Below are 25,339 nucleotides of genomic sequence, written 5' to 3' on the forward strand. Positions count from 1 at the left end.
AAATAAGGGAGTGAGATATATATATATTATATATAAAAAAAATAAACTTTCTCTAAATTGCCAGAATTATATACAAAATATCTGTAATGGATGTACTCCTTAAGATTAAGCCACTCTTAAAGATTACATTACTTTAAGAATTGAGCTGTGGTGTGACTACTCATTATTATCCTGTGATTATAGGATTATATCCTGTAATGCAGCGCTCGGCACAAACCGTACTGTCGGCTGCTCAGCAGCAGGTGGGGCTGTTCCTCCGGGTCCAACGCCTTCACACGCGCTTCACTGAATCTCTTAAAAGGTGTCAATGGAATAATTCACATTCACTCCTGGTGCAAGGTGCTGAGCACTAATGAGACGTTACTTCTTGGTGAGTATTCAGTTTATTCTGTAAAGATTCAGAAGTGTAGAAAGGATGATACAACAGTGCTTTATGATCAGACCATTTCATAAAAGTTTTATTTTTTTTTTAAGCGATCATAACACCGTAAGTCCAGATTCCATTTATCTCAAACCAAAATAAATTTGTAACATTCGACACAAGTGCATACACTGCTGGTAGGAGATCAACCTCCAATTTCACTTTGGATGGTATAGCACCGTTCGTAGCTATTAGCAGCTTGACAAAGATGCAGCTTAATAGGATTCATGTAGTGACGGTTTATATAAACAAGAAAATTCAGAGGAGAGCAAAGATCTCCTCATTTGGCTCTCTAGCTAACACAATATCTCACTCTGTCAGTGTCTAGGGATCAAATTGAAAAATTTTGCATTAAACAACATTTTGCCAGTAACAATATTTGATACAATTACAGCTTAAAGTTAAACATCTCCAAGTGTACAGAAAGCGGCACAAGATTTTTTTTTTCTTCTCACAGATATAGACGAACAGTGGCCATTGATGCACTGGCATGTTTTTTTTTTTATATTTTATTTTCAGGACAGCACAGTAGCTGGAAAGCAAGGTGATGGACAGACAGGTCATATAAACACATGGACAGAGCTGAGTAAGGCAACGTTAGCGTGGCAGGCTTCTCTCTGTTCAGTTTGCAGGGCAGTGTAGTGTATTGATCTTGACGGAGCGGTCAATACCTTCGCTGTGGGGCAGTGTGATTTTTAGCATTGCTGTCTTCATTAGTGCATTGAATATAGTCTCTTGCGTGTAGCTGTACTGCAAAGTGATCACCAACATTTATACAGATCTTAATAAACCATGTTTGATTGCATCTGGACTTACAGTGACTATAGAAGAGTAAGTAGAATTGAAAAACCAAATAACGGAAAAAGTAAAATTCAAGGCAGTGCTGAAGTACTGGTTGCTAAAAAAGTAAAAAATATCACAAAGCCAACATTGACATTTCCTTGACACATCGTTTGTCCAGTTGGTACAAACCCTCTATAGTGCAGTTTCAATCATATATATATATATATATATATTTCTCCCTCTGACCCAACAACAATATCTCTCGGTTCTATCCTATCTCGCCGCATTCAAGTCAGTTTCCCAGTCGGTGTGCGTCTTTTCTCGTCTTTTCTTTGATCCCTCAAACTGACCTCATTGTGCACCCTCCCCACACAGCCACAAAGAAGCATGAAAGGCTTAAACATCACAGGACTCAAAGCTGAGAAGTTCTTTCTTTTGACGATGGCAGGAAGTGATGGAAGAGGAGGGGGGGGTGGCGTGGGGGGTATTCACAGTTACAGTCAGAGTCCAACGGTCCAGCTACAATCACATCTGCTGTCATTATGAACACTCTTTGTAGACCACAGCCAGGGGAGCAAACCAGCCTTTTAAACGTCATGTTCCTTCGTTGAGATTGGGCTTGCTTCTTCATCACACCTCCAGCAGCTCCATCCTCAGGCGATCCCTATCAGCAACACACACAAAAACACGCAAACGCAACATAGACGCATGTCAGGATGTGATATGAAATGTCCTATCGTGTTGCCGTTGGAGCGAGACACTTCTCGGAACGTTGCCTTGTAAAAAGACGCCGGTATACGGGTAAACTCGCCTCTTGGAAATCCATCTCACCTAAGACGATCGTCATGATTTATTCACATATATTAGCATGCGCTCTCGATCTATAATTCAACGGCCCAGACTTCAACTTATCTAAAAATAGCTTCTTAAACATAGACCTTTGATTGCCTGAATACGCTACTCAGCATGAACACCTGTACACAGTTCTCCTTTCTTCTTTTTTTACTGTACATCACGCAGACGCGACCACAAACAACAAGCTGTCATTCTTTTATCACTCCATCTGACTTTGTTGTCTTGATTGTTAAATAGCGCTAAGCTTGTAAATTATCTCAAGGCACTGCGAAAAAAAGGAGCGTGTCTTACTTTAGGGCGTTTTTAAATCACACTTTGTAATTCGAGCATTTCGACTGAAGTACCTGGCCTGATTGGCATCGGCCTGTTCAATGAGGGACTGCGTGGCCACTGGCTGCTGGTGATCCTCTGCGCCGTCAGACCAGGGGTCCTCCAGGACTCCCGGATGCGCCGGCTCCCCTGCTTGGCCTCGCTCGACGATCCCCTCGGACCCCATCAGACCCGGCAGCGGAGAGTATGAGTCCTGCCACAGAACCCGCTGCCCTGAGTTCAGTCCTGCTTCTCCTTCAAGTTGCTTGTTCGTATCTTGCTCAACAAGTTTCCTCATGGCCGCTGCGGAGTTCTTCGGTGTCTCGGCTCTGGCGTCACCGTGGCTCTTCACCTCCTCGGTTACGGGGGGCGGTTGTTGATAGGTGTCCAGCCACCTCAGGTGCCCATTCTTGTGACTATACCGGCTGTCGCTGAACCAGCGCACCACCTCTGACTTCAGAAGGCCAGTCTGGACACTCAAGTCCTCGTACTGCTGACTGCTGGGCCAGCGGGTGTTGAAGAAAACCTGCCGGAGGATGTGCAGTTGCTGGGGAGTCTTGTTGGCCCAGGGGGGTGAAAAAGGCGCCTGGGAAGGGGACACCTCAGTTATCTCAGACTTTTCATTTTGATGTACATTCTCAGATGTAGTATCTGGTTCATTCATCTTTGCCCTCTTGAAGTTAATCTTGATGGGGTCCATGTTCAGCTCCGGGCAGCTTCTATCCACAGCAAACGGGTCATCTTCCTTAATGAGTTGCTGTAAGATTGACATACCTTTTATGGGGAAGTCCTTGTTGCATTTACCCTCATCTAAAATAGACAAGTTGCTTTTTGTAATGACAGTAGTGCTGGTGCTTTCAATTGGGGATTTGCTGGTATGGTTCAGGGCATTGTCATTACAGGTAGTATTGGGGTATTCATTGCTAATACTGCCGTTGTTGGTCTGGTGAATATTGTTGTTGCGGCCGTCGTCAGGCTTCGCGCCGTGGGCCTGCTCTTGTGGACTGATGGTGCCGCTGTTGTGATTGTTAAAGGTGAAGTTGGATTTGCTGGTGTTATCGATGTTCACTTGATTCTTGGTACCGTTTGATCCTTCCAATCGGAATGGTAAACTGTTGCTTTGGGCGTTTGGTTTCCCGTTGGTGTTGGCAACACAGTGCTCATCGTTATTGCTTGTGTTGGTAGAGCAAGTGGCGATGCTGTTGATACTGTTGGTTGGGCTGCTGTTCTGCACCAGTTTCCTGGGGACCGTTTCACCACCATTACTGCTGCCGGAATAGCTGCTAATGCTGCTGCTACTACTGCAACTACTGCTGCTACTGCTGCTTCGACTGCTGCTGGTGCTACTGACACAACCACCGCTTCCAGCCATGTGCAGGCCGAGGCCGTTGCTCTTGTCTGGCTCCACAGTGGGTTGAGTATTCTTGGTCAGTACCTGTGTTGTTCTAACAACGGATGGAAACTTTGGGGGGACTATTGGAGTAGTATATGAAACCCTAGTGACGTGTGGATTTGTTGACGCGCTTGTCTGTGTGGCCGTGACTCCGCCAGGGCTGGTTTTCATAGTGCCGTAGGGAACTTTGGCCATCTGGAAGTTTGGTCCTTTTGAGCCTCCTTGGGCAGTGACAGTGTGGTGGGTTACAATGTGATTCACGTGCCGTGGTGTAGCAGGTTGCTTTTGGGGTGCTCCACCCTGGAACACAGTATTGAACATCTTCCTCCTGGCTTCTTCAATCTCTTCAGGAGACCAGCTTATGCCCTGCTTGAGCCTTTGGGCAGTAAACCACAGTTTGATCTGCTCTTCTGGGAACTCGGAGACTACCGTTAGGTAGCAGAGTTCGGCTTTGGTCGGGTAGGGGAACTTGCCAAAGGATGTCTTGAGAAAACTGCTGGTATCCATAGCGGCATCATAGGTGGGGATGCTGCTGAGAGGGATCATCACTTTTGGAAGGTCTTTATTGGAACCAGAGGAGGGGGGAGAGTAAAGGGAGGGAGTGTGCTGGTGAAAGACTTGGTTGGACACTGTGGTTTTAGTCACTTGAGCGACAGTGGTCCTGGGCATAGCCGGGGCGCCAGAAAGACGGAGAGCCCCGTTTTGGAGTTCAGGCACATTTGTCAGCACGCTGGGGTCTACATCCTTTGCGGTGTCTATCTTCCTTACCTCCACGGTGTGCGAAACCACAATCTTTTTGTGTTCCCCCTTGGCTTTCATCATCTTTGCAATCGGTGTTTTGGTGAGGGAGATCCCAGATTCTTTGTAGACTTCTCCACTGTCTGTGAAGAGGCTTTGCTCCACTGTTGTTACTCCATCCCTCGTGTTGACACAAAGGGAGGCAATGACCAACCCCGCCATTATCTTAGAATGGGCATTAGCGTTATGCAGAGCCAGAGCCTCAAAGCGGACAACCGACATTCCGCAGTTCAGGCAGTAGAAAGTGGGCTGAGCCCTGAAGTCTAAGTGACAATTGTGCATGTGGTCCAAAAAGTAGTTTAGATCTCTGGACTCAAAACGGCACTTTGGACAGCTGTATGTACCTCCTTTCTGCGCCTCGCTGCCACAATCGGATTTGGAGGATCTCTGAGAGAAATGGCCGGACTCTTCTCCGGAGATGCTGAGTATGCTGTCTTCTGGGATCGTTGGTAGGAGTTCTGGGAGCGAGCCCAGTATGATTTCCTCACGAACATGTTTGGATTTGGATGGTATCATGCAGGGTACTGTGGATTTCCTCTTGCTGGCCATTGTGCAGCTTGGTGTAGATGGGAGATTGAGTGATTGCTTGTTTGGTGTGATGAGGACAGAGGGCGGGTGGAGAGTGGAGAGGGGTGAATGGAGTTTAGTGTCATGGACCAGCCACTATGATATCACAGTGTTGCTTCATGCTCTCTGCCACATCAGGACTCCAGTCACATGGATAACATTAACAGCTCCCAGGGAACCTGTGAGGAAAGAGTAAAAAGAGAGAGAGACATGTGACTCTCACCCTCTTTAATTCAGTCGTTACAGAAAGAAATAGAAGTAGATTGTAGAAATTAATACAGTTATCTAGTGTATGGGTAGAACATTTATATAGAATGTATACCAAGTAAGAGCAACATTTTCTGTTGTTATATATTTTGGACCCTTCTATTAGTGATGGCACAAGTACACAGAATTATTTTAAGTAATAATAATAATGATTATTATTTTTGCACCGAAACTAAAATGTTTCGGTGCATCACATAAATGCGTTGTTATGTTGGAATCAGTGTTGTTAGTTGCCAGATGCCACCTGCCTCGATCCAGTAAAGAAAAAAATCAGTAAAAAAAAATATCACCCAGAGACGACTTTGGAGATTTTGCAACTATTGAGTGGGATGCACTTCGCCGCGCACAACTGATGTGCCGGATAAATCTAACCTTACCAGCTGTCCCGCATTGTCTGCAACAACCACCAATATGCAGAAATATGCAAACAGGTATCTGTTCGTCTACAAACATATTTGCTAAACTTGTCTTACCAGTACAGGTATCATTTATTTATTTATTTTTTCTTAAAAAAGGGAGAAATTATTTTGTATCATATACTGTATTAACAAAAATTGCCACATGGGGTTGTGATGTCTTGTTTGTCTTTGATTTGATACTGTAAACAGTTACATGACTTCCCTTTACTGGCACACCTGGATGAGAGCCATATGTTTCACATTGGACTTTACAGTGTACCTTCCCGGAACAATGATGTGTCAAAGAGAGAATCGAGTGACGCATGTGTGTGCGTGTGTGTGTCTGTCCCAGCAGTCAGACAAAAACAGTACAATTAAAGGCCAGGAACATTCTCATAAAGGTCTGAGAAGGTTACTACAAACCAATTGAACTGGCAGGCTCAAAAAGATTTTACCCTTCACGTGTTCAAGAAGCGCCATGGCCTCGCATGCGTGCATACGAACACAACCCCCGGATCACTGGATGCACACATCCATTAGTAAACCACATCCACAGGCTTTCCCTTCCTATAAAGCTCCAGTCATGGGGATGAATACAGCCTCTGCACTCTCGGAACATGTCGCCTCTTACTTCTCCACATTATGTGGGGAAAAGCCTGCCACAAATATTTAACAAGGAGAAGAAGAAGAAGAAATGGATGCACTACAGCAAGAGATTCATTAACAATACAGTTGGAGGGGGGGTGGGGGGGGGTTGAATTAATTTTAACACAGGAAAGTATGAAACATGTCAAACAAATGATGAGAAAAATATCTAAGTGGACAAGTAGTGCTGCACTCTGCGCTAACCTTTGACAAACACACACACACACACAGCGCGCACACACACACACACACATGCAGCTGAAAACTCGTCTCATCCTGTTATCATCTATTCATATCACTCAAGCTTTACATTCTCCACTGGTATCATTCTGGGGAAAACAGCATCAGCTGCACCAGTTCCACCGGTTTCCGTTTAAATCCAGTGCACCTCAATATCTCGTACCGTGGTTTGTCTGGTCAAAGTCGTTTCAAATAAATCCATTTTCTCATACTTTTCAAAACATATTATCTGGCGCTTTCACAGACCGTTGTTTTAGCGCATCCACGTGCGCGTTCACCATGGCTCGTTAGGAACGGTTAAATAAAAGATGAACCTGTTCCAGAATTAAAAACCCCAAATGACTTGCCAACAGTACACGCTGATCCCACAAAGAGTCCTTGTGTTCACCTCTTCCACCGACGGCTGTTGCTTTCTGACAGAAAAAAACCTTAAACTAAAACAAAACGACAACGAAAAGTAGGTCACCAGCATCTTATGCAGTAATCCCAGTTCACTGCATCCAAACGCAGGCATGTGCTGTATGTTTTGCCGCCAGAGAGGTCATGATATCCTCTGACGGCGCACTCGATTAACCCCTGTTAAGGACACGCCGTTCATTGAGTTTGTACCACTGGACGAGGGATTTAGAGGGCGGCTTTCACGCAACGCAAGACACGTGGTGATGCACATCTGAAACATCTGCGCGAGGGAAGTCATTATGCTATAGAACAAATCGGTGTTGGCTCAGTTTAGCTGAGGAGGTGGATTTAGTTTGTGACAGCACGCCAAGACTTTTATGAAAGTAAAGCGCTGTAAAAAGCCCCCCCCCCCTGCCCTCCCCTCCGGAGGGGACGGGACGGGACGCGAGGAGCCAAAAAGTAGAGACATAGAGAATCAGGTCACCTATCAAAGGAACGGGCTGCTCTATCTGGCGGGCGAGAGGCAGCCAATCAGACGAGGGCTTCCCAGTCCGGCAGCCATTGGATGGTCGCCTGTGAAAAGCCGGGCCTTGTGTTTCAGACAACGCTCCGACAATCACTGTCCCAAGCGTGTCGTGTGTCCTCGCACCGGCGTCCGCGGCGCAGCGCGAGGGGGGGGGAGACTCCTTTTCGTCTCAGCGGACGCGGGGAGTCGAATGTGACGGGAGCGAAAGTGGCAGCGCCCTCAGATGTGCTTTCTGGGCAGCCAGCAGAGGGGCCTCGTTCGGCCAAATACCACCACGTCTGACCCGTGCAACTTAAAAAAAAAACAACAACAAGCGTTTCCAAACAAACAGGATTAAGCTAGTTTAAATTCTGATGGGATTTTATACGCTCCGCCTCATTTAATAGCAGCTTTAAGATTTACAGGAGGCCCTCCCTTATGCGCTCTTACACATTTTCATTGTCATTTCCATGACAATATTATATTTACATCTCATTAATAATTATAGCCTTTACACTTTTACACGGCAACGCACTCGGCAACAGCTGAGTGTGTTGCTCCCATTTCAGCAAACCAATTGAAAGAAAGCAGCGTGTATTCCCTTTCATCACCCCATAAACTGCTGCAGTAATTACAATATTACAACCTGAACAACATGCCCAATCTACAATGAGGGGCTGCCAGCGGAAAGGGAGGCGAGGCTGCGAAAGCGGTTGCTAAACATTTAAATTGAATTCAAAACAGTTCACTGATTCAACCACTCCCAGATTGTTGGATTACCTACAGCGGGCATTAAACGGGGATTGGTGATTTTGTTGTGCCACCTGTCACATGAATGAGAATTTGGGAGGAAGAAGGAGGACAAAAACTCAGACGTTTGGGTGTGAAGTGAGAGGATGATGATGACAGGCTCAACTGTTTTAATATTCCTCCCCGCTGACACCTCGTAAACACACACACACACACACACTCCCTCCTCACCTCTGCAACACTTAGCACCGGCACCGTTCTGAAAATCTTTCCCTTTGAAATGAATAACAGGCAAGAAGTCTCTTGATGCGACAACCGAAGAGAGAGAGAGAGAAAAAACGCGCATAAATTCTCTTACTTTGTGACAATATTTGTTGTGCGTGTAATTTGTTTTGACAGTGATCCGCGGCTGTCTTGAGAGCGCACTTCAAAAATCAGTGGGAAAAAAATGACCTGCCGTCCGCTGGGGATTGGGGCAGTTTGAGGAGGGGGGGGGGGGGGGAGGGGGGACGACTCCTGACAGAGACATTTGAAAGATAAAACAAAAAAAACAAAAAATCTGTTCAGCGGGAACATTTTCTACCAAATGTCCATTAAATAGATTAAAGTCGTGTGAGTGGATCATCTGGACACCCAAATATAAGCCAGAGAAAGGGAGCAATTACTGTCTTGCACGGAGATGAGATTTGGGAACAATGGCGCCTCGTTTATGAGGGAAACGTGATTCCGCGGCGGCAGATTTTAGACGGCTGACTGTCGAATGGTGATTATTTCATTTCTAGCGTGTGTGTGTTTCCTCCGGTGTCCATCGTGCCGGTGGACTGATGTGGGCTTTTCGTTGACAGTAAGGGTGCACGGGTTTCAGTTTGGGGACATCTTTGGGGCGTAAACGGCACTGTACGCCTGCCGGCATGAATAAGTGTCAGGCTCTTGTGTTACGTGTGCTGAAAAACAATTCAGACTCATCAGGATCCTCAGCACAGTGCGAACAAAGCACACGTCCCCCCCACTTGTCCAGCTGAAGACATGGCGTGCCTTCAGTTTGTAGTCACCCGCCTCCACCCGGGGCTCGTCTTCTTAAATCTTAATGTGTGCGTGCGTGTGTGCTTATTAGTGTGTGAGTGCTTGTGATGCAGGTGTTGTCAGTCATTGCGTCCTTGTCCTCCTCCTCACACACACACACACACACACACACACACACCCCTCACCTCCATGACTGCACCCTCGTCTACTGGGAGACCGGTCGGTGGTGCCACTCATGTGTTAACATCGCCATGGCAACCCCTCTCTTCCCCTTGCCCACCACGCCACACACACACACACACAGCAGAATCACTTGCCCACACCCACCAACCTCAAGACACACACGCGCACACACACACACACACGCACACACACACACACACACGCCTGTGGAATTCCCTGGACTGCGTCCGGTGGAGGACAAAACTTAATCTACATGCTCTGCTCAGCCACCTTTGAAAAATCCATTCACGGGTCAAGTCTCTTTCAAAAAACATTGGGTGGGGTCCGAAACAATGAATGGACTTCTTTTTTTTTTCCCTCCCCTCAACCAGGTTGTAGCGACACAAAATCCCCGGTTTACAAAAATGCTGTACTTTTATTTCCGCGGCTGATAAATCCCACATGCGTCCGTTAAAAGTCCTTGTTATTGTCTCGGTGAATCGGTCGGCGGTGGGCGGCGGGCGGGGGCGTCACACTACATACCTGCTGCATTCTGCCTGCCTGAGCATCCTCGTGGCGTGCTTTTGCGTTAGGGGGGGAACGCTTAAATGTTAAAATCTTGCATTGTTGTCCCAACCCTCCTGCGTGGGCCAGATGAATGACAAACAAATAAACCGTGGCGCGCAAAGGAGAAAAAAGAGAATTGCAGTCATACACCCTTTTTTAATCACTTTTGATGAATAACTTCTTCAGTTCTGTAGCCAAGACTACAGGCATTCATTTGGCAACTTATAAAGAAAAGGAAGAAAGATGGCGGCGTACCGCACATTATACTGTCCATCCTAAAATGGCTGACATCACATCCCCCTTTAACTGCCAAAGCCCGGCAAATGCCAGCTCCCGCTGACCGAACCTTTATTTCATGGGACCGAGAAAGTGAAAGGCGGCTCTTTTCCCACTAGCCCGTACCCCCCCCCCCCCCCCCTCCCCCTACCCCTCCAAGCCCAAACCTCCTACCACCCACCCTCTCCGTGCCCGGGCGTTTCTTTTGGCTGTAACTGTGCAAACAAGCTGGTTTAGTGAGGCTTTTGAGTGGTCCGGGCTTCGATGCGGCATTGGATCGCATACGACAAAAGCAACACCGGAAAGGATGAAAGACCCAAAATAAGAGCCGACCTGTATCAAACGCTGTCCTTTCTGTTGGTGAAAACCGGAGAGTTAGACATTGCGGGTTTCGCGCGAGGATCGTGAGGTAGGCCGCTGTAAACGAATGCTTGTTTTGCGTGAAAACGCCTGTGCCATAGACCAGGCCCGCCTTAGATTAGGTTGATTTTCCTCTCTCGAACTCCAGGAATGTTATAAACTCCATGTAAACTAAATCTGCAAATCACGACCATATGACCTTCCTTTGTATCCTCTGGCAAGGGGTTTGTTTTGAGCTGTGGGAGGCACTCGAAAACATCCACAGTGTTTTTTAGAAAATCGGAACACCAAATCTAGAAAAGTACGGCATCCCAGGTACACGAGGGGTGGCGTGAGCGGAGGCGCTGTTTGGATGAGGGGAGTGGGCCGTCTTGGCCCACTACATTGTGTCTGTGTATACAAACACTCCGCTGTGGCCATAATGAAAACTGTGAGCTGTGCCTAATTGCAGGGAGTGAGGGATGAAAGGCAATATGCCTGGCCTCATTAGAGCAGTTCCAAGAAGGGAGACGGAAGACCGTTCCCAGGGATCCACAAAGGGAATTGACATTCCCCCAGTGTAGGCGTCCTGCTGGAGTGAAATCCTCCACACACACACACACACTCTGCACTCACCGGGCCGAGCTGAACCCGATCTGCCGGATCGGCACAGCGAGGGCGCTTTTACCTTTGTTTATCCGGTCATCACACACGCCTGAAAAATGAACTATCTTCAACGGTCACTCGCCACAGTCCAAATACTTACTCTCTCTCTCTCTAGAGAACATGGGCTCGTACAGTCATTTCCATGATGCACAGAACATGTGACAAGCGTTGAAATGATTGAAATAAATCCATCAGAAGGACCAATTCTTCATGTTTGCTTGAGTATTATGGGGTTGACTCTCGTGTCAGGGACGCTGGACTCACATCGTCAGAGGCAACATTAGTCAGCACAGAGGTCCCTCCCCTTAAGGGAGACACATGGCATTCAAAGCTGGCACAATATTTATGCACAGAAAGAAAACGTGACTAACCGGTATTTTTTAATATGCTGCTTCACCGAAACTCATAATCCACAGTGTGCAAAAAAAATCTGCGTGCTCAGGAAATTAGCTTTTTTTTTTTTTTTTTACTGTACCGTGTAGGCTATATGTTTCTGCGTGCGTGCGTGCGTTTGTGTGCGCGTAGGGCAGCGGCACATGTTGACAGGGGGAAGAGGAGGAAATGAAAGGGAAGAAAAAAAAGAGAGTCCCATGCACAGAAACACAGGCCTACCTTTCAGCTCGGCAAGTGGCAGAAATGCGCACCGAGTGAGCGATCAATGGATGAGAAAATGGATACTTGGCGTGCAGTTTGAAACATCTACGGACTCGCAGGCTTCTTCCCGCGCGGGTCCCCGTGAAGTCTGCCGCAGCGCTGGCTTCGCAAGTCTTTCACAACTGTGAAACACGCGCGCACGCAACGCAGCCCGGCGGAGAGGGGAAATTACAGCGCGTTGTGCAATAGAATAAAGCAGATACGCCACATTGTATAGCGCCAGGAGGAGCGCGCATTCGGCCGCGCGGAGGATCCGCGCTCGTAAACAGCAACAAACTGGCGAATTAACCCGTTTCGCTCCATCCGCGAGGCTGCGGGGCAACGCGGCGCCTCGCAGCCGACTTGCCAACGCCGATGTGCCACTCTATAACCTTAATGAATACCCCCCCCCTCCAAAAAAAAAATCCTACACCACCCACCCCCCCCCCCCTCCTCCTCCACCTCCTGTCGCCATTTTATACATTGGCGACTTCATATAAACTGCCTTGACTACAGCAGCAGATGAAAATTCAATATTCAGTGGCGAGGCGTAATTTCAGTAAACAACTTTGGGAGATCGCAGCTCGCCGAAAGGAAGAGAGGCACTCGCGTTCTGGGGGGGGGGGGGGGAGTAGATGTGTCCTTACCTCGGCAGCCGCTGGGAGAAATGGAATCCAACATTAATATATCAATGAATAATATTGGATTAGCTCCGATCGTTGCGTTTGGAGGAGAAGCGGAGTCGAGCGGCGGGTCGGAGCTCTCCTCAAGTGAACCCGGTGAACTGGCGTGAACCCTTCAGTGACCACGGCGAGGTACATTACAGTACGTTACCTTTCCACCCCTCAGCCACACTGTATGGAGACGGCAAAACAACTATGGTCGGCGGTGCAGGACGAGGCAGCTCCAAAAAAAAAAAAATTATAGCGAGTGTAGCCTATTTCCTATGAACACGTGATTCGGAGCGTCATCCAAAATCCAGAAGCCCTTTCATCTAAAATTTTGGAGAGGGGCGGGGATGAGATGGGGATGTGTGTGCGTGTGTGTGCGAGAGTGTGTAGGAGGGAGGGTGCGTACCGAGCCCAGTGCACATTTGGGTAAGTCGTTATAGGGGTAAGGTAGTGCACTAACAGATTATACGCGGGTACAACGGCGCCGCGCAGCAGCCCGAACAGATGTGTTGCGTTGTGCACATTTGGGACATGCCAGCAGTTTAGTGATCTGCGTTTCAGTGAGCTTCTCCAACGAAAAGCTCCTCTTATTCTGAAATAGGTCACATGTTGTTGTTGTTGTTTTTTTTGCAATAGATGTCTGTAGTATTTACGGGGGGAAACCATCACATGATGGGCCACTAAAATGAATCGTTGTGGGAATTGCCATTTAAAGCGAAGGCCCGTTTAGCCCGCCGGCTCGAAATAGACGTTTACGCACACGCGTAAAAGTGGAAGATCACGGACGCAGATGAACAGTAAATGTAGGCCAGCTGTACACGTCCACTGCATGTATAGGATGACATATTTAATTTGGTAGAAGGACTAATGCTACCTAGTTCTTGTTATACGCGGGTGACACTCGCGACCTGGTTGACCTTCTGTGCGTAAAAGCGCACTGAGTAAAAGTGCAGGGGCTCAAAACCTTTCCAATAAGCATCTAATAAAACAGCAATCAGAGACGAAATACGGTGATACTTTAAAGTTACGGTATATCATTGTGACGTGTCAACAAGACAAGTGGGATATTGTAGCAATAGTTCAGAAATATTATAAAGTACGATTTACTCTGAAACAGCATTATCTGTACATTGTGTGCTTACTTAGAAATAATGCAGCTGAATATGCGTAACAGGTAAGGGGACTACAGCCAGAGGCCAACGGCATATTAAACCCAGATACCGCATTCTCAATGTCTGTGGTAAAGTAAGGACATATAGGGCTACTGCCGTCCTCCATTGTTTAGGAAACACGGAACCCCTCCCAGTTTGTCCTGAAGCGGGTTCAGTCTGGGTAACTGTGGCTGTGTATGGTCAGGATAAACAAAGATGATCTATGTGAAAGATGAATAGCTCAACGGCTAAAAGAAACCCAGCCAATCTCACCGGGGCGAGTCCCTTTATTGTTCATTATCTGGTGCCTCTGATAATCTATTTGGTGCACACTGCTGGTGATCAAGTGACGGAAAGGATGCAAGCAGCCGCAGCTCAATACAAAACACTAACAATATTTATTGTTGTTTATTGCGTTTTTTGTAACAATGCAGTGGTTTGGGGAGTACCTCCTTTATTGCATGTTTCCTTGTGAGTCCCATCAGGCCCATGAACAGAAAGGCTGTCGAATATTGCTCGGTTGACAGGGAACAAGTTTCTCTAGATTATCATCTGAATCACTCAAAAACGTGCTGGTTGATTAAAAGTTGTGGGTTTACGGTTTATTTCTACGGTTACATTTCCTGGAAGGCGACACATTTGGGCCAAAGCTCGAGGTTATAGCCTTGTTAACCGACCTCCAGCATCTCTCGGGTTTGGATGGATGTGAGAATGTGCTCGAATTATAAACCCATTTTTTTTTCCCGTTGGTCAAATTAAGTTCATCCACGGTATCTTTTGTAAGTAGATACTGTTGCTATGGTTACCCACAATTTGTGCACTGGTTTACAAAAGAGATACATGATTTTACCACACACATGACAATGTGACCTTGGCGCGGCTGAATATTGTCAGATTAAAAAGTAAAACCCTAACAGTTCTGTGAAAATGTAGCCCACAGACTTTTAGAGAGCCGCTTATCTTCACTGCAAACAAAGTCAGAACATGCTGAGCCCAAATAGGACGATTATACATATTACTTTTTATCGGTCTATGTTACTTTTAAGTGAAAAAAAAGAATAATAATCAGGCCGTTTTTTTTTTATTTATTCATTTTTTTTGCGGATGAGTATTGTGGCCTCCAGAAATGACGAGGTGCTTTGGAGCCAGAGAAACGGGTCAGAGTGAGACCTCCGCGCTGCTCCCTGATCTCTGCGCTGTAACCGGATCGGAGGGGCGTCCAGGGCGGCTTGTTTGCCTCCAAACGAGCCAATGGGAGACGCTTTACATCGGATTGACAGTCCGCCTCAGCGAGCCCGCGGACGCCGCTCCGCTCCCTCAACCTCCCGGCGGCCAATACGGATCCACGACGGACCGGAACGGAGGGAAAAAAAACGAATACGAATTTGTGCTTCCTGTCACCTGCAACGTCTCTCTAGAGGGGGACAGGTGAGCAACGTCCGAAACCATGGCCCTGTCGCAGCACCTGGACGACTCACCTCTGAGGCCCGGGGCCAGACCCGCCGGGGTCCCGGACCTCAACCTGCAGGAGGTCTACAACGAGACGCACCGGCTGGCCCTGGAGGAGCTGCTGTCGGGGGGTCTCGACGACTTCGCGGAGTTCCTCGGGAGAGAAAGAATCCCCAACTTCCTGTCGGACGACGAGATGCAGCGGATCAGCAGCGCGGCCGTGCCCCCGCGGCGCGTCTCGCTGCTCGGGGAGGACCAGGCGCTGGAGCGGTCGCTCGGCGGCGGCTCCGTGGACTGCTCCTCCGTCACCTATTTCCCCGAGGTGTCGGACGTGGAGCCGCCGCAGCTGGAGATCGGGTGGCCGGGCTTCACCGCCGGCTCGTACCGGGGAGTCACGCGGGCCGTGGCCCACTTCCAGCCCAGCTACGGGGACTGCATCTACAGCTGCAAGGAGGCGGCGAGGCGTATGATTAAAAGTGCAAGAGAGGTATGCTGGAAGAAAGGGACCGCTGCGTACTTGTTTATCTCCTAATTGCCATTTTAATAAGTCATCATTTGGCAACTGATTCTATTATTTTCCTTAGAAATAATATTTTTTTTATTTTCTACTCCCAATACTCAAATATGAAAAATATTTCTATGGAGCTTATAATAATTATACTGTGAATTATACAAATCCATATTTTTTTTATAGATGTATTCAAAAAACATGTTTCATAAAATAGCCCCCTGCCTCTTAGTGTGTGCGTGTGTGTGTTTTAGGCACTAATTAAGGATTACAAAAAACTCAAATGTAAGATACATGCCAGATTTAATTTCCTCCCTTCATCGGTCTGAACATTTGGAAGGCTTTGAAGTGTTTGATCGGAAAGGAAGCGTTGGCCAAAACGACCGAACCGTTAACAAACAAAAACAGCATGAATATTCAGGAGATGCTCAGTCAGTCTGGCCTCGTTTTTTTTTTTTTAATTTTCTTTTTAAAACAACCCTCCCAGCGTGAAGGTGGAGTGTGTGTCTTCAGCAGCACCTCGGGCCGAGGACGGCCTGCGTGCCAGATGTGCCTCGACTTGCCCCCCCCCCTCTCCCTCCACCCCCCCCACCCCTCCCTATCAAAGTTTGCATTCCCTCTTCATTGGACAGATCTAAGTGCTGCGTTTCCTCTGGTCTACGGCTGAAGGGAGGCGGGGGAACCAGTTAAAAACCCGAGAAAAATATTCTCATCCGAGAACCCTTTGGTCGTCTGTCTCTTTGTAATGTCAAACCACCTCATTGCACATAGTCTTCACTGTATAGCCGCCGTGAGCATCTGTATTGTCACGCGAGCTTCACAGGAACGGCCTGATCCTGTTTTATCCGTGAAATTGAAATTAGTTTCTGCACGATTTCCTAAAAATAAGGACCCACGCGCCATCATCCGAATAAGGTGGGAAACAACCTGACACAGCGTCATGTGGATAACACCAGTTTGAAGCGGTGAGCCTGAGCTATGTAAACATCCGTGTCTAATCCTCAACACAAAACCTTTACCGCCGCATGTGAAATTCCATTCTTCCACGCTAAAATAATGAGGAATTGCTCAGGAAAATGGAGGCGAGCCCCCCCCCTTGTCTCCTGTACAAAAGTAACTTGTTTGCTGACCAAGGGTTACCGTCCATCGCCATGGTAACAGACCACGGTCAACAGAATGCACATCGGTACACGCGCGTTACCGGCGAGTGTGTCCGAGCCAATCGCGGCTCTGTTTGAAGAAGGCCTTGCGTTTTGACAATAATAAAAACAGTCATGTGCTACATCTGCACTGCAGCCCTAAAAGGAATTCTATTATATTCTCTGTAATTTTCCACTGCAGGTGATTGCCATAGTTACAGACTCTCTGACGGACCTGGATATCTTTAAGGATCTTCAGGAGGCGTGTTCCAATCGCAAAGTCCCCGTCTACATCCTGCTGGACCAATCGTGTGCTCCGGCTTTCCTCAAGATGTGCAAAAATATCAACCTTCGCCTGGATGACCTCCAGGTATGTGCTTGGTTCGGGTGAAGCTGGGCGTGGCTCTGCGTGCACGGCGAGAACATCCGAGAATAAAAATCCGTTGATATTTAACGTTACTGGGTGTGGCTGCACCGATCTCTCAATTCTGTCCTTTCTCCTTTTTAAAAAAAAAAATCCTTTCAGCAAATGAGGGTGCGAACCATAACTGGTATAACTTATTACATGCGATCTGGAGCCAGGATTACTGGAGAGGTTCATGAGCGCTTCATGCTGATTGATGGGAACAGAGTGGCCACAGGTTCCTACAGGTAACCGACTGCCAACCATTTGACATGCATCAAAATGTCATCGCTGCTTATAATGGCCTGCACATGCACTCGGCTTTAAATGGATCAATTCTTCCTGCCTTTTTTGGGGATAATTGCATGTAAAATGTCCTTCCTGTGCAGGTTCAACTGGACCGATGGCAAACTGAACAGCAGCAACCTGATCGAGCTCTCTGGGCAGATCACCGAGAAATTCGACGAGGAGTTCCGCATCCTGTACGCCCAGTCTCTACCAATAAACACGCGAGGACCTCCAGGTGTTCAAAACAGCGAGCATCTCTTCGTCAAACACGCGGTGGCCTCTTCCCCCCACCTGACCAGCACGCCCAGCCGTAAGCCCCTAAACGCAGCTGTCCAGCCCCCGCGTGGACCGCCGGCTGGCGACCGCCCTGAAACCGGCCCGCCGTCCGACTCCTCCACCATCGGGGAGGAGCGGGCGGAGCAGATTTTGGCTGGCGGCGGCGGCGGCCAGCGTTTTCCCGCAGATCACCCGGCGACCGCCTGCCACCACGCCGCCACTCAAACGAGCCGGTCGGCGACGGACGGCGGCACTCAGACCGACGTCCCGCTCGCGCCGCCGAGCACAGCGCCGGAGCTCGCCGCGCCTCCCTCCAGACAGAGGTCGCCCACCCGGGCGCCGCCGGACGCCACCTTGAAGGACTCCTTCCACAGGTTGACCAAAGAGCGCCATCACCACTACTCCACCATCCGCTGCAAGCTGGAGCACATCGTGAGCGCCTTGTCCCAGAGGACGCAGCTGGCGGACGTCACCAACGTGACGGCCCGGCCCGGCGAGCAGGAAGCAAACCCCAGACTGCTGGTCGAGGGCGCGGCCGGGGGCACGTGGCCAAGAGCCAGATGTGTGCTCTAGGGCGCGTTCAGGGATTTCAGAGGTGGAGGCGAGTCGGGGAGGAGCTTTCTCTGGGTTTGTAAAGCTCCAGTACGCGGAGGCCTTGATGCTTCTGGCTTTGTGTGGAAAATGGGCTATAACTGATTTCGTTGTAGAATAACAATTAATGATACTTGAGAAAATGAAAAAAATCTTTTAGTTACTATGGTATGACTTCTAAAAACAAACAATGATTTTTTTTTTTTTATAAGACTTTTTAATGACACACTAGACTATTAGTGTTCACACACTACACCACGACTCCTTAAAGAGTTTATTTTTTCCAACATACTAAGCGTAACCTTTTTTGAACTTTTTTTTTTATAAACTGTAAAATTACTTTTTTTGACCGACTTCTACTTTTTCGTCAGTTTCTGAGAGCCACTGGTAAAGTAATACTAGTCTTCTCAATACTTTTTACTCAAGTTGCACCTGACAGCTCGATATGAAAGGATCTCTTCCAGGAAAGTCCCTTTGCAGAGCGGATTTCAAACCCTAAAACAACATTGAAGGAGAGATATAATGTAAATGGTAAATAGTTTTACTATCATATCTGTATTGTGGATTAAGTAAGCAAAGTCAACTACACTGTACTCGGTCTTGGTCCGAAAACAAATTTAGGGAAAGCAGGAAAAAATAATTTGCATTGTGTTTACATAGATCTGAGCCAGCTGACTGGCAGTCCCACAGGTAACACTTTACCCCGGCGTTTATTATGACCAAGTTCACGGCAGGTTTCAGAATACTTTTAATAAACGCTATACTGCGCGTTGTGCATCACAGTGGCACCTTATGGCAGAGTTAGCAGTTACACGTTGGAGTCACTCTGTTTGAATCTGTGCTGCAGCCGAGCGGCTTGTCGGCCACTTCAACTGTTATTCTGCTGCTGTTCAGAAATGAAAAACCTAAAAAACGCATCTATGTACGATCAACTGTTTTATCTTTATTTTATTCATAGCCTGCTGATATTCTGTGATTTACGCAATGTTTATGACACTTGAAAGCCAGGACTACCAGGACTCTGTAACACGTGTTTGTCATACTAAAATATGCAGTTTATAAAGGTATTCTGTACTATGACATCGTTGTGGCATTTTTATGAGACACTTTTGCGTAACCTTTTTCCTACAACTACAGCATCGATACCAAACGTCACTGACACTACTGCAGCTAAGACAACTTCACCTGCAGCTTTTTGCTGGAATCGCTTGGAATCATCGTCCGGATGAGAAATACGCTAAATAAATAAGACGAATAGATGTTACTCTCCCAACAGGAGCCTCTTGCTGGTAGGTGGGTGTGCGCGTGTATCGTTCGCACGCGGCGACAACTGTTCACCCGATCCACTCGGAGGGTATCGCGGGAGCACCGTGGGACATTTGGTGAACATGCGACACAATCCAAATTGATGAATTGTGAATAAACACGCAGACTGAGTCCCGGCTTACATTCACTGCACCTCCATCTGCTGCTGGATGGACGTGTTTCTACCGGATTTAAACACAACAAGTAGGCAAACAGCCGCTGAGCTGCTTGTGATGAGTTTTAGAGACACAAAAAAAAAAAAAACATTAAAGACACACACTTCTACTAATGCAACAACCATGTAATATGGCTGTTCCACCTCTCCTCGCCATGACCTCCTGGATCATGCTTCTCCTTCACCACGTCGACTCTGTTCTCTGAGGGGAGGTTTGGAGGATCCGTTCGGTTTTCCTATCAGCCAATCATCAGCCATTGGAGTTTTCTAAAACAATAAAAAACTAAAATGCTTGGATAGTTTGAAGAGCACAAAGCAATATTGATGTTCCAAAGTGATCTCAGGATGAACATTTGTGACCTTTCGTTAGTTTACTAAATGCAGACGGTGTCTGAAGGCGTCATTTGCATCGAGCGTAGTTTTGGGTTTGTAACTTAACTGGAATGGGGAGGGAGGACGGAACCAGTTGGAAGGAGATTGGGAGCCTTTTCCGAGTGTAGAAAGTGGAAAGAATCAACATCACCTTCTCAAACATAAATGGCCTGTCAAATACACCTTTGGTTGATTGCAGCCCATCACAGCTGCTGTCCAGAGTGGATTCGGAGAAAAACCTCTGATTACAAACTAAATGGGAACACTTATTCAAACACGGATTGGATTTCTCGCCCGCTGATTCCTTGCTGTTGTATTACGTTCTCTTGTTATATTGTGTTGCTCCGTTGTGAATGGTGCCGCTATAGGGGCACTATGTGCAGCCGAGCCTGGCACAAAAAACCACGTCGTCGTCATATCTCACACGAAAGAACAAAGGTCTAACCATTGAATGATCAAAGCGAGCGAGTCCTGCGCCCAGAGCGCCTTGAGTTATGAATGTATTACTCGCTCTGAGCTGTAAATAATGTTTATCTGGACGCCAAGTGGAGCTCCGCCGTATCAAGATGTACGGATAACCGTGTTGGCAGAGGAAGGAGGACCTGCGGTGTGTCCGTAGCACGTGACGGAGAGCTGGGATCTGAAGGGGGATCAAAGGGCCGAGTTTACAGACGAGGAAGTCAAGGGTGAATTGATGGTTAATTTAGACTAGTTACTCCGTCTATTGAACACACACGTGTTATTGCCCATATCGAAATGGAATCCATCAATCCAACCTTATTTGTATGAGACCTTTCAAACAGGTCAGTGCAGTTCAAAGTGCTTTTATTCAAGCGTATGTTGCTATCGTTCCTTTATTCTGGTGGCGGAAGGTTAAGTTATTTACTCAGCTACTGCTGAGCTAGATGTTAAGATGCTAGATGTTAAGATGCTAGATGTTGAGGTGTTTGGACTTGACTTGAGTAGATACATTTGATGTTTTTTCACCTTAGGGCCAAAGTACCGACTAGTGGAACGAGGACCCAATCTAACCACAAGGAATTATTATTATTTACGGAACTAAATCACCTTTATAAGGTGCTTTGTCGATGCTTGAACTCTGCATACGCATCACAAGTTATGCCCAAAGCGATGAGTCCCTCATTGGGGTTTCACCTGTGTGTGATGTTTGGTGTAGCCTCATGTAAACCTAGGAGATGTACAAAAGCCCCCTGGGGGGAATAAACCCGACATGAAGCCAGCCATTTTGAAATATAGTGCATTCTTCTTTTACTATATATGAAGAGGGCTTCCTCTGCAGATGATAAGCAGTAACTATAACATGTTCCAATTAACTACAACTTTAACAAACAGCATTTTTGCACATTTTTTTCATTTACAAGATACCACAGTGTTACCACGATGAGTTAACATCAGCTACACAACTGTTACACGGCAATACGACGAGAGCAGCGGGTTTTCCTCCCGTTGTGTTCATCTCTTGCTAAACGGATGAAAAGCCTCGGGGGCCATTACGTGAAATGGAGCAGCTGCAGGGAATTGATCCACAAGTAAAAACAACGGCGAGACGACGGTATTTGTTTTTAATTGGCTGCTGCAAAGCGACACTGTCTGTAATCAAGGAAGCCGCGGGGGGGGGGATCCGTCTGCACTTAGCTCAGCTCACTGGTGCACAGAGAACAGCTCATATTGCACTTCCCACGTTAAAAAACCGTATCTATTATTGACTTCTCCCTCGCTTGATGGAAAGAACTGAGATTCACTAACTTAATGGGGTTGCACCGCCCGTCTCGGCCACCAGAGGGCGCGCCGTCCTAACCTGAAACACCGATGACCTTTTCTTCACTCCCCTTGTGGAGAAGCTTCCAACTCTGGAAATACCACGCAAACAGAATTATATATTCACCGCGGCGGATTTATCACTGTTTTTAATCAAAATGTGGATTATGTATTGCATCAATTGTGATGGCCGTCTCACTCTGTATCAAACGGTATACACTATTTATACACAAGTCTGAGGTGGATTCATTTAGAAAAGAGAAACAGCTGCCGTCTGATGTCCTCATCAGGTCACCTAAGATCTCTGGAGAATTGTAGCGACGGACTTCTCCCGGTGCATGCAGGGTAAAATCCTTGTGGATGTCAGCATGTCTGGTGTAACATTATATCCTACCAAATATTGTATTAAGGCCTAATCCAGTTAGTCAGCACATGCGTTTCTGTTGTGCACAATCACACCCATGTAACTATAACCTTTTTCTTGCAGGTGTATGAACAGGGACGACGGCGAGGCTGTTTATGTGAATTTAAAAAAAGCTCTAATGCATTTATTGTCTCTGGAAGATCCTCAGACAGTCTAACTGTAGATTTGAGGGCCAGGCGCTGTGTTGTATGACGGCGGTATTTCACAATCCCACAGGAAAGGAATACATCAGGAAATAGCAGACAGACAGTACTCGTCAGACAATTGATTATTTGACTCATGTCCATCAGCGATTTATTCAGGCTTCCTTTCTACTTGAGTGTGAAAACACAGACTGTACTTTTGACTGTGGCACAATGTATTTGTAATGCCGTTATATAAACCCTGAGGGAACAGTCATAGCGGAAGATTTTGTTTGCCGATTCTTCCGATTTTTGCTCTGGCTCTTGCAAATAACAGAAAATCAGGTTTGGCTCCTGACACTAAAAGAGTTGAACGGCTCTCCTGGTGCTGCACATAAACCTTTTAATTACAGCAAACACGGTTGATGAGTTTGAGGCTTGATTACTTGGCCTTCATTAGTCAGATTGTGAGATATAGTGACTCCCAGAGGAACACTTTGGCATCTCTAAACACCACCGGCCTCTGTGTTTAGCAATTACATTTACCCTAAAGTACACCCAAACAGGTGTGGGCACCCCAAATACACACACACACACACACACAAACTGGCTCACTCACACTTTTTTTTATCATCAGCTTGAAGAACCAAGGCTAGATAAAGGTATCTAAGTCTGTTTTTGTTTTTTTAATTTCGGGAAAGCGCCTGACTAACCGAAAAACACTGAAATAAAATGTGCTTAGTGTGCTCCGTCCTACCACGTTGAACTCTGCCTGTCATGATGATTTTGTGCTCGCCGTGCCACCTCGGCTTTGTTTTTCCATCGGGGCGGCCGGTGGTTGTCACTCCTCCTCCTCCTCCTCCTCCGAGGAGCAGGGAGCGTTCTGCCTCGGGCCACGACGCACTGATAATGAATGTTCAGCTCATTGGAAAAAATAAAAGTGTGTCTGATTGTGTGGTCAGGATCTGCCTCGCCGTTTTGGGCTGTGTGAGTCAGACGCGGTGACATGCACGGACCTTTCGGTTTGCACAACACTCAAGTCACTTCCTGCGTTTTTTTTTTTTTTTAACGCTGACGCCAGGGCCGCAGTTAGGCTAATGCAGGTGGAAGGTATTGTTGATAGGCTCTTTGTGCTACACTGCATGTCGAGCTTTAACACGCTGTCCGGCAGAAGCCTCCAACGCTATTTTTAGACGGGTACAGCTGCTCCTTAGCACCCACCCTTACACCAGCCATTCAACAGAGATTTATGGCAGGAGCCCATGAGAAACAGCTGTAGCGTCCGTGCCACTTGCTCGCGCGAGCCGAGGCCTGTTAAGAATCGCGTGTATTTCTGTTCGTTTGCGACGCCCGCGTTCAATTCCGGTTATCGTCCGGCGCGTTGAGTCAGACTCCGGCCGCGAAACGCCACGCTGATCCGACGCTTGTGGCGAGCGGCTCCGGCGCGGCACCACGTGCGGCCCCCGCGTGCTAGCCGAGCGCTCTGTTGCGTACGCCTGGGAAGACAACAGCACGCTTTGTCCCGGGTGAAGGTGACTCCGTGTTTGCTCACACGTCCCCGGTGAGGACGGCTTCCTCGGACTTTGTGTTTCGTACAAAGAAGAAGAAGGAGGAAACTTTGAGCCTGACTGTGCCGTTGATACTAGTATCTAGAGTGCAGCCTGATCGGGGCTGTCACATGATTACACTCGCGTGAACTGGCAGGAAACTGCTGCGGAGCTGCAGCAGGCAGAGACGTTGGCCTCATGAGAGAGTGTGTGTGTGTGTGTGTGTGTGTGTGTGTGTGTGTGTGTGGGGATGGGCACTAAATGCGCAGCTCGCTCACTCCTACGGCTTAGCTCAAGTTTAGCTTATCGCTGTCGGTTTGTTGTCTCCGTTATTCAAAAGGACACCTTATCAGCCGGGGGCGACTCGTATTAGCCTTCTCCACTGTGCGCTCCACACAATGATGTTCTACACTGTTCCACATTAACTCTGGTGTCTATTTCAGCAGCTCTCTATCCATTTATTGATGCATGTCTTCCATCGATCCCGCCATTGATTCGTCATGCAATCCATTACCCATCTGTCTGTTTCAGCTGGCTTTTAAATGATCCATCAGATTGAGCTATTAAGCAGAGTAGTGGAGAAGTCCAAAGGTTGGTGATACATTCAGGGAGAGAGGGGTGCTCTGTGTGTGTGTGTGTGTGTGTGTGTGTGTCTTGGGTATTGGTACATTGGAATTATTTCAGGCCTTTCAAAGTGTGCTGTGATTTGATATTTAACCAATTGTGGTAGTGAGTGTGGACCTTATGAACAGAACTCATTACAGAGGAATATACAGGGCTTGATGTTGAAGATAAATAAATTGAAACTATGTGAGTTGAATTGTGCTCTTGTTTGCTATGGCTTCGCCTGAAATGAAGATAATTCATCTACCAAATCTTGTTGTTTTTTATATGGGCACAAACTCGAATATGAAAACAACAATTGGTGGTTCATGGAAGCTGCATGAAGCTGTTTCCTAGCAGCTAAGTGTCTCCTGGCTCAAGCTTCATACTCAATGGACAGATAAGAGTCCTCTGCAGAATCATTTTTCTGACTATTCCTTCGATCTCAACGGTTCTCTATGGTTTGAACAAATTGTAAGAGGCTGAAGCTCATGAAAACCTCTCCGATTTCAGATAATCTCAAAAACGCTTCGTCCTCAC

At 47.2% G+C, this 25,339-nt stretch overlaps 2 protein-coding genes across 4 annotated transcripts; one reads left to right on the forward strand and one right to left on the reverse strand.

Annotated features, from left to right (window-relative positions):
* Nucleotides 1-364: 364 nt before the first annotated feature.
* Nucleotides 365-13,013, reverse strand: zhx3a (zinc fingers and homeoboxes 3a). Of its 3 annotated transcripts, none has more exons than XM_040204934.2 (3): nucleotides 12,831-13,013; nucleotides 2,404-5,305; nucleotides 365-1,868 (listed from the first exon to the last, which is right to left on the reverse strand). In XM_040204934.2, the coding sequence occupies exons 2-3, from the start codon at nucleotides 5,106-5,108 to the stop codon at nucleotides 1,835-1,837; spliced, it is 2,739 nt and encodes a 912-aa protein (XP_040060868.2). In that variant the 5' UTR covers nucleotides 5,109-5,305; nucleotides 12,831-13,013; the 3' UTR covers nucleotides 365-1,834. The 3 variants fall into 3 exon arrangements, with proteins under 3 accessions (XP_040060868.2, XP_040060865.2, XP_040060866.2); XM_040204931.2 differs by having other exon boundaries at nucleotides 12,644-12,928; XM_040204932.2 differs by lacking the exon at nucleotides 12,831-13,013 and adding an exon at nucleotides 11,976-12,411.
* Nucleotides 13,014-13,050: 37 nt separating this feature from the next.
* Nucleotides 13,051-19,552, forward strand: fam83d (family with sequence similarity 83 member D). Its single transcript, XM_040204937.2, has 4 exons — nucleotides 13,051-15,754; nucleotides 17,117-17,284; nucleotides 17,441-17,565; nucleotides 17,707-19,552. The coding sequence occupies exons 1-4, from the start codon at nucleotides 15,266-15,268 to the stop codon at nucleotides 18,452-18,454; spliced, it is 1,530 nt and encodes a 509-aa protein (XP_040060871.2). The 5' UTR covers nucleotides 13,051-15,265; the 3' UTR covers nucleotides 18,455-19,552.
* Nucleotides 19,553-25,339: the final 5,787 nt, after the last annotated feature.

Source organism: Gasterosteus aculeatus, chromosome 17 (assembly GCF_964276395.1).
Source record: "Gasterosteus aculeatus chromosome 17, fGasAcu3.hap1.1, whole genome shotgun sequence".
NCBI lineage: Eukaryota > Metazoa > Chordata > Actinopteri > Perciformes > Gasterosteidae > Gasterosteus > Gasterosteus aculeatus.

What these genes read in the sequence shown, in the direction of transcription:
- zhx3a (XM_040204934.2), bottom strand. Translation starts at nt 5,108, where the DNA reads ATGGCCAGCAAGAGGAAATCCACAGTACCCTGCATGATACCATCCAAA. An exon ending in GCCGATGCCAATCAGGCCAG is followed by an intron (nt 1,869 to 2,403) that starts GTACTTCAGTCG and finishes TGTTGCTGATAG; the next exon opens with GGATCGCCTGAGGATGGAGC.
- fam83d (XM_040204937.2), top strand. Translation starts at nt 15,266, where the DNA reads ATGGCCCTGTCGCAGCACCTGGACGACTCACCTCTGAGGCCCGGGGCC. An exon ending in TGATTAAAAGTGCAAGAGAG is followed by an intron (nt 15,755 to 17,116) that starts GTATGCTGGAAG and finishes TTTCCACTGCAG; the next exon opens with GTGATTGCCATAGTTACAGA. An exon ending in GTGGCCACAGGTTCCTACAG is followed by an intron (nt 17,566 to 17,706) that starts GTAACCGACTGC and finishes CTTCCTGTGCAG; the next exon opens with GTTCAACTGGACCGATGGCA.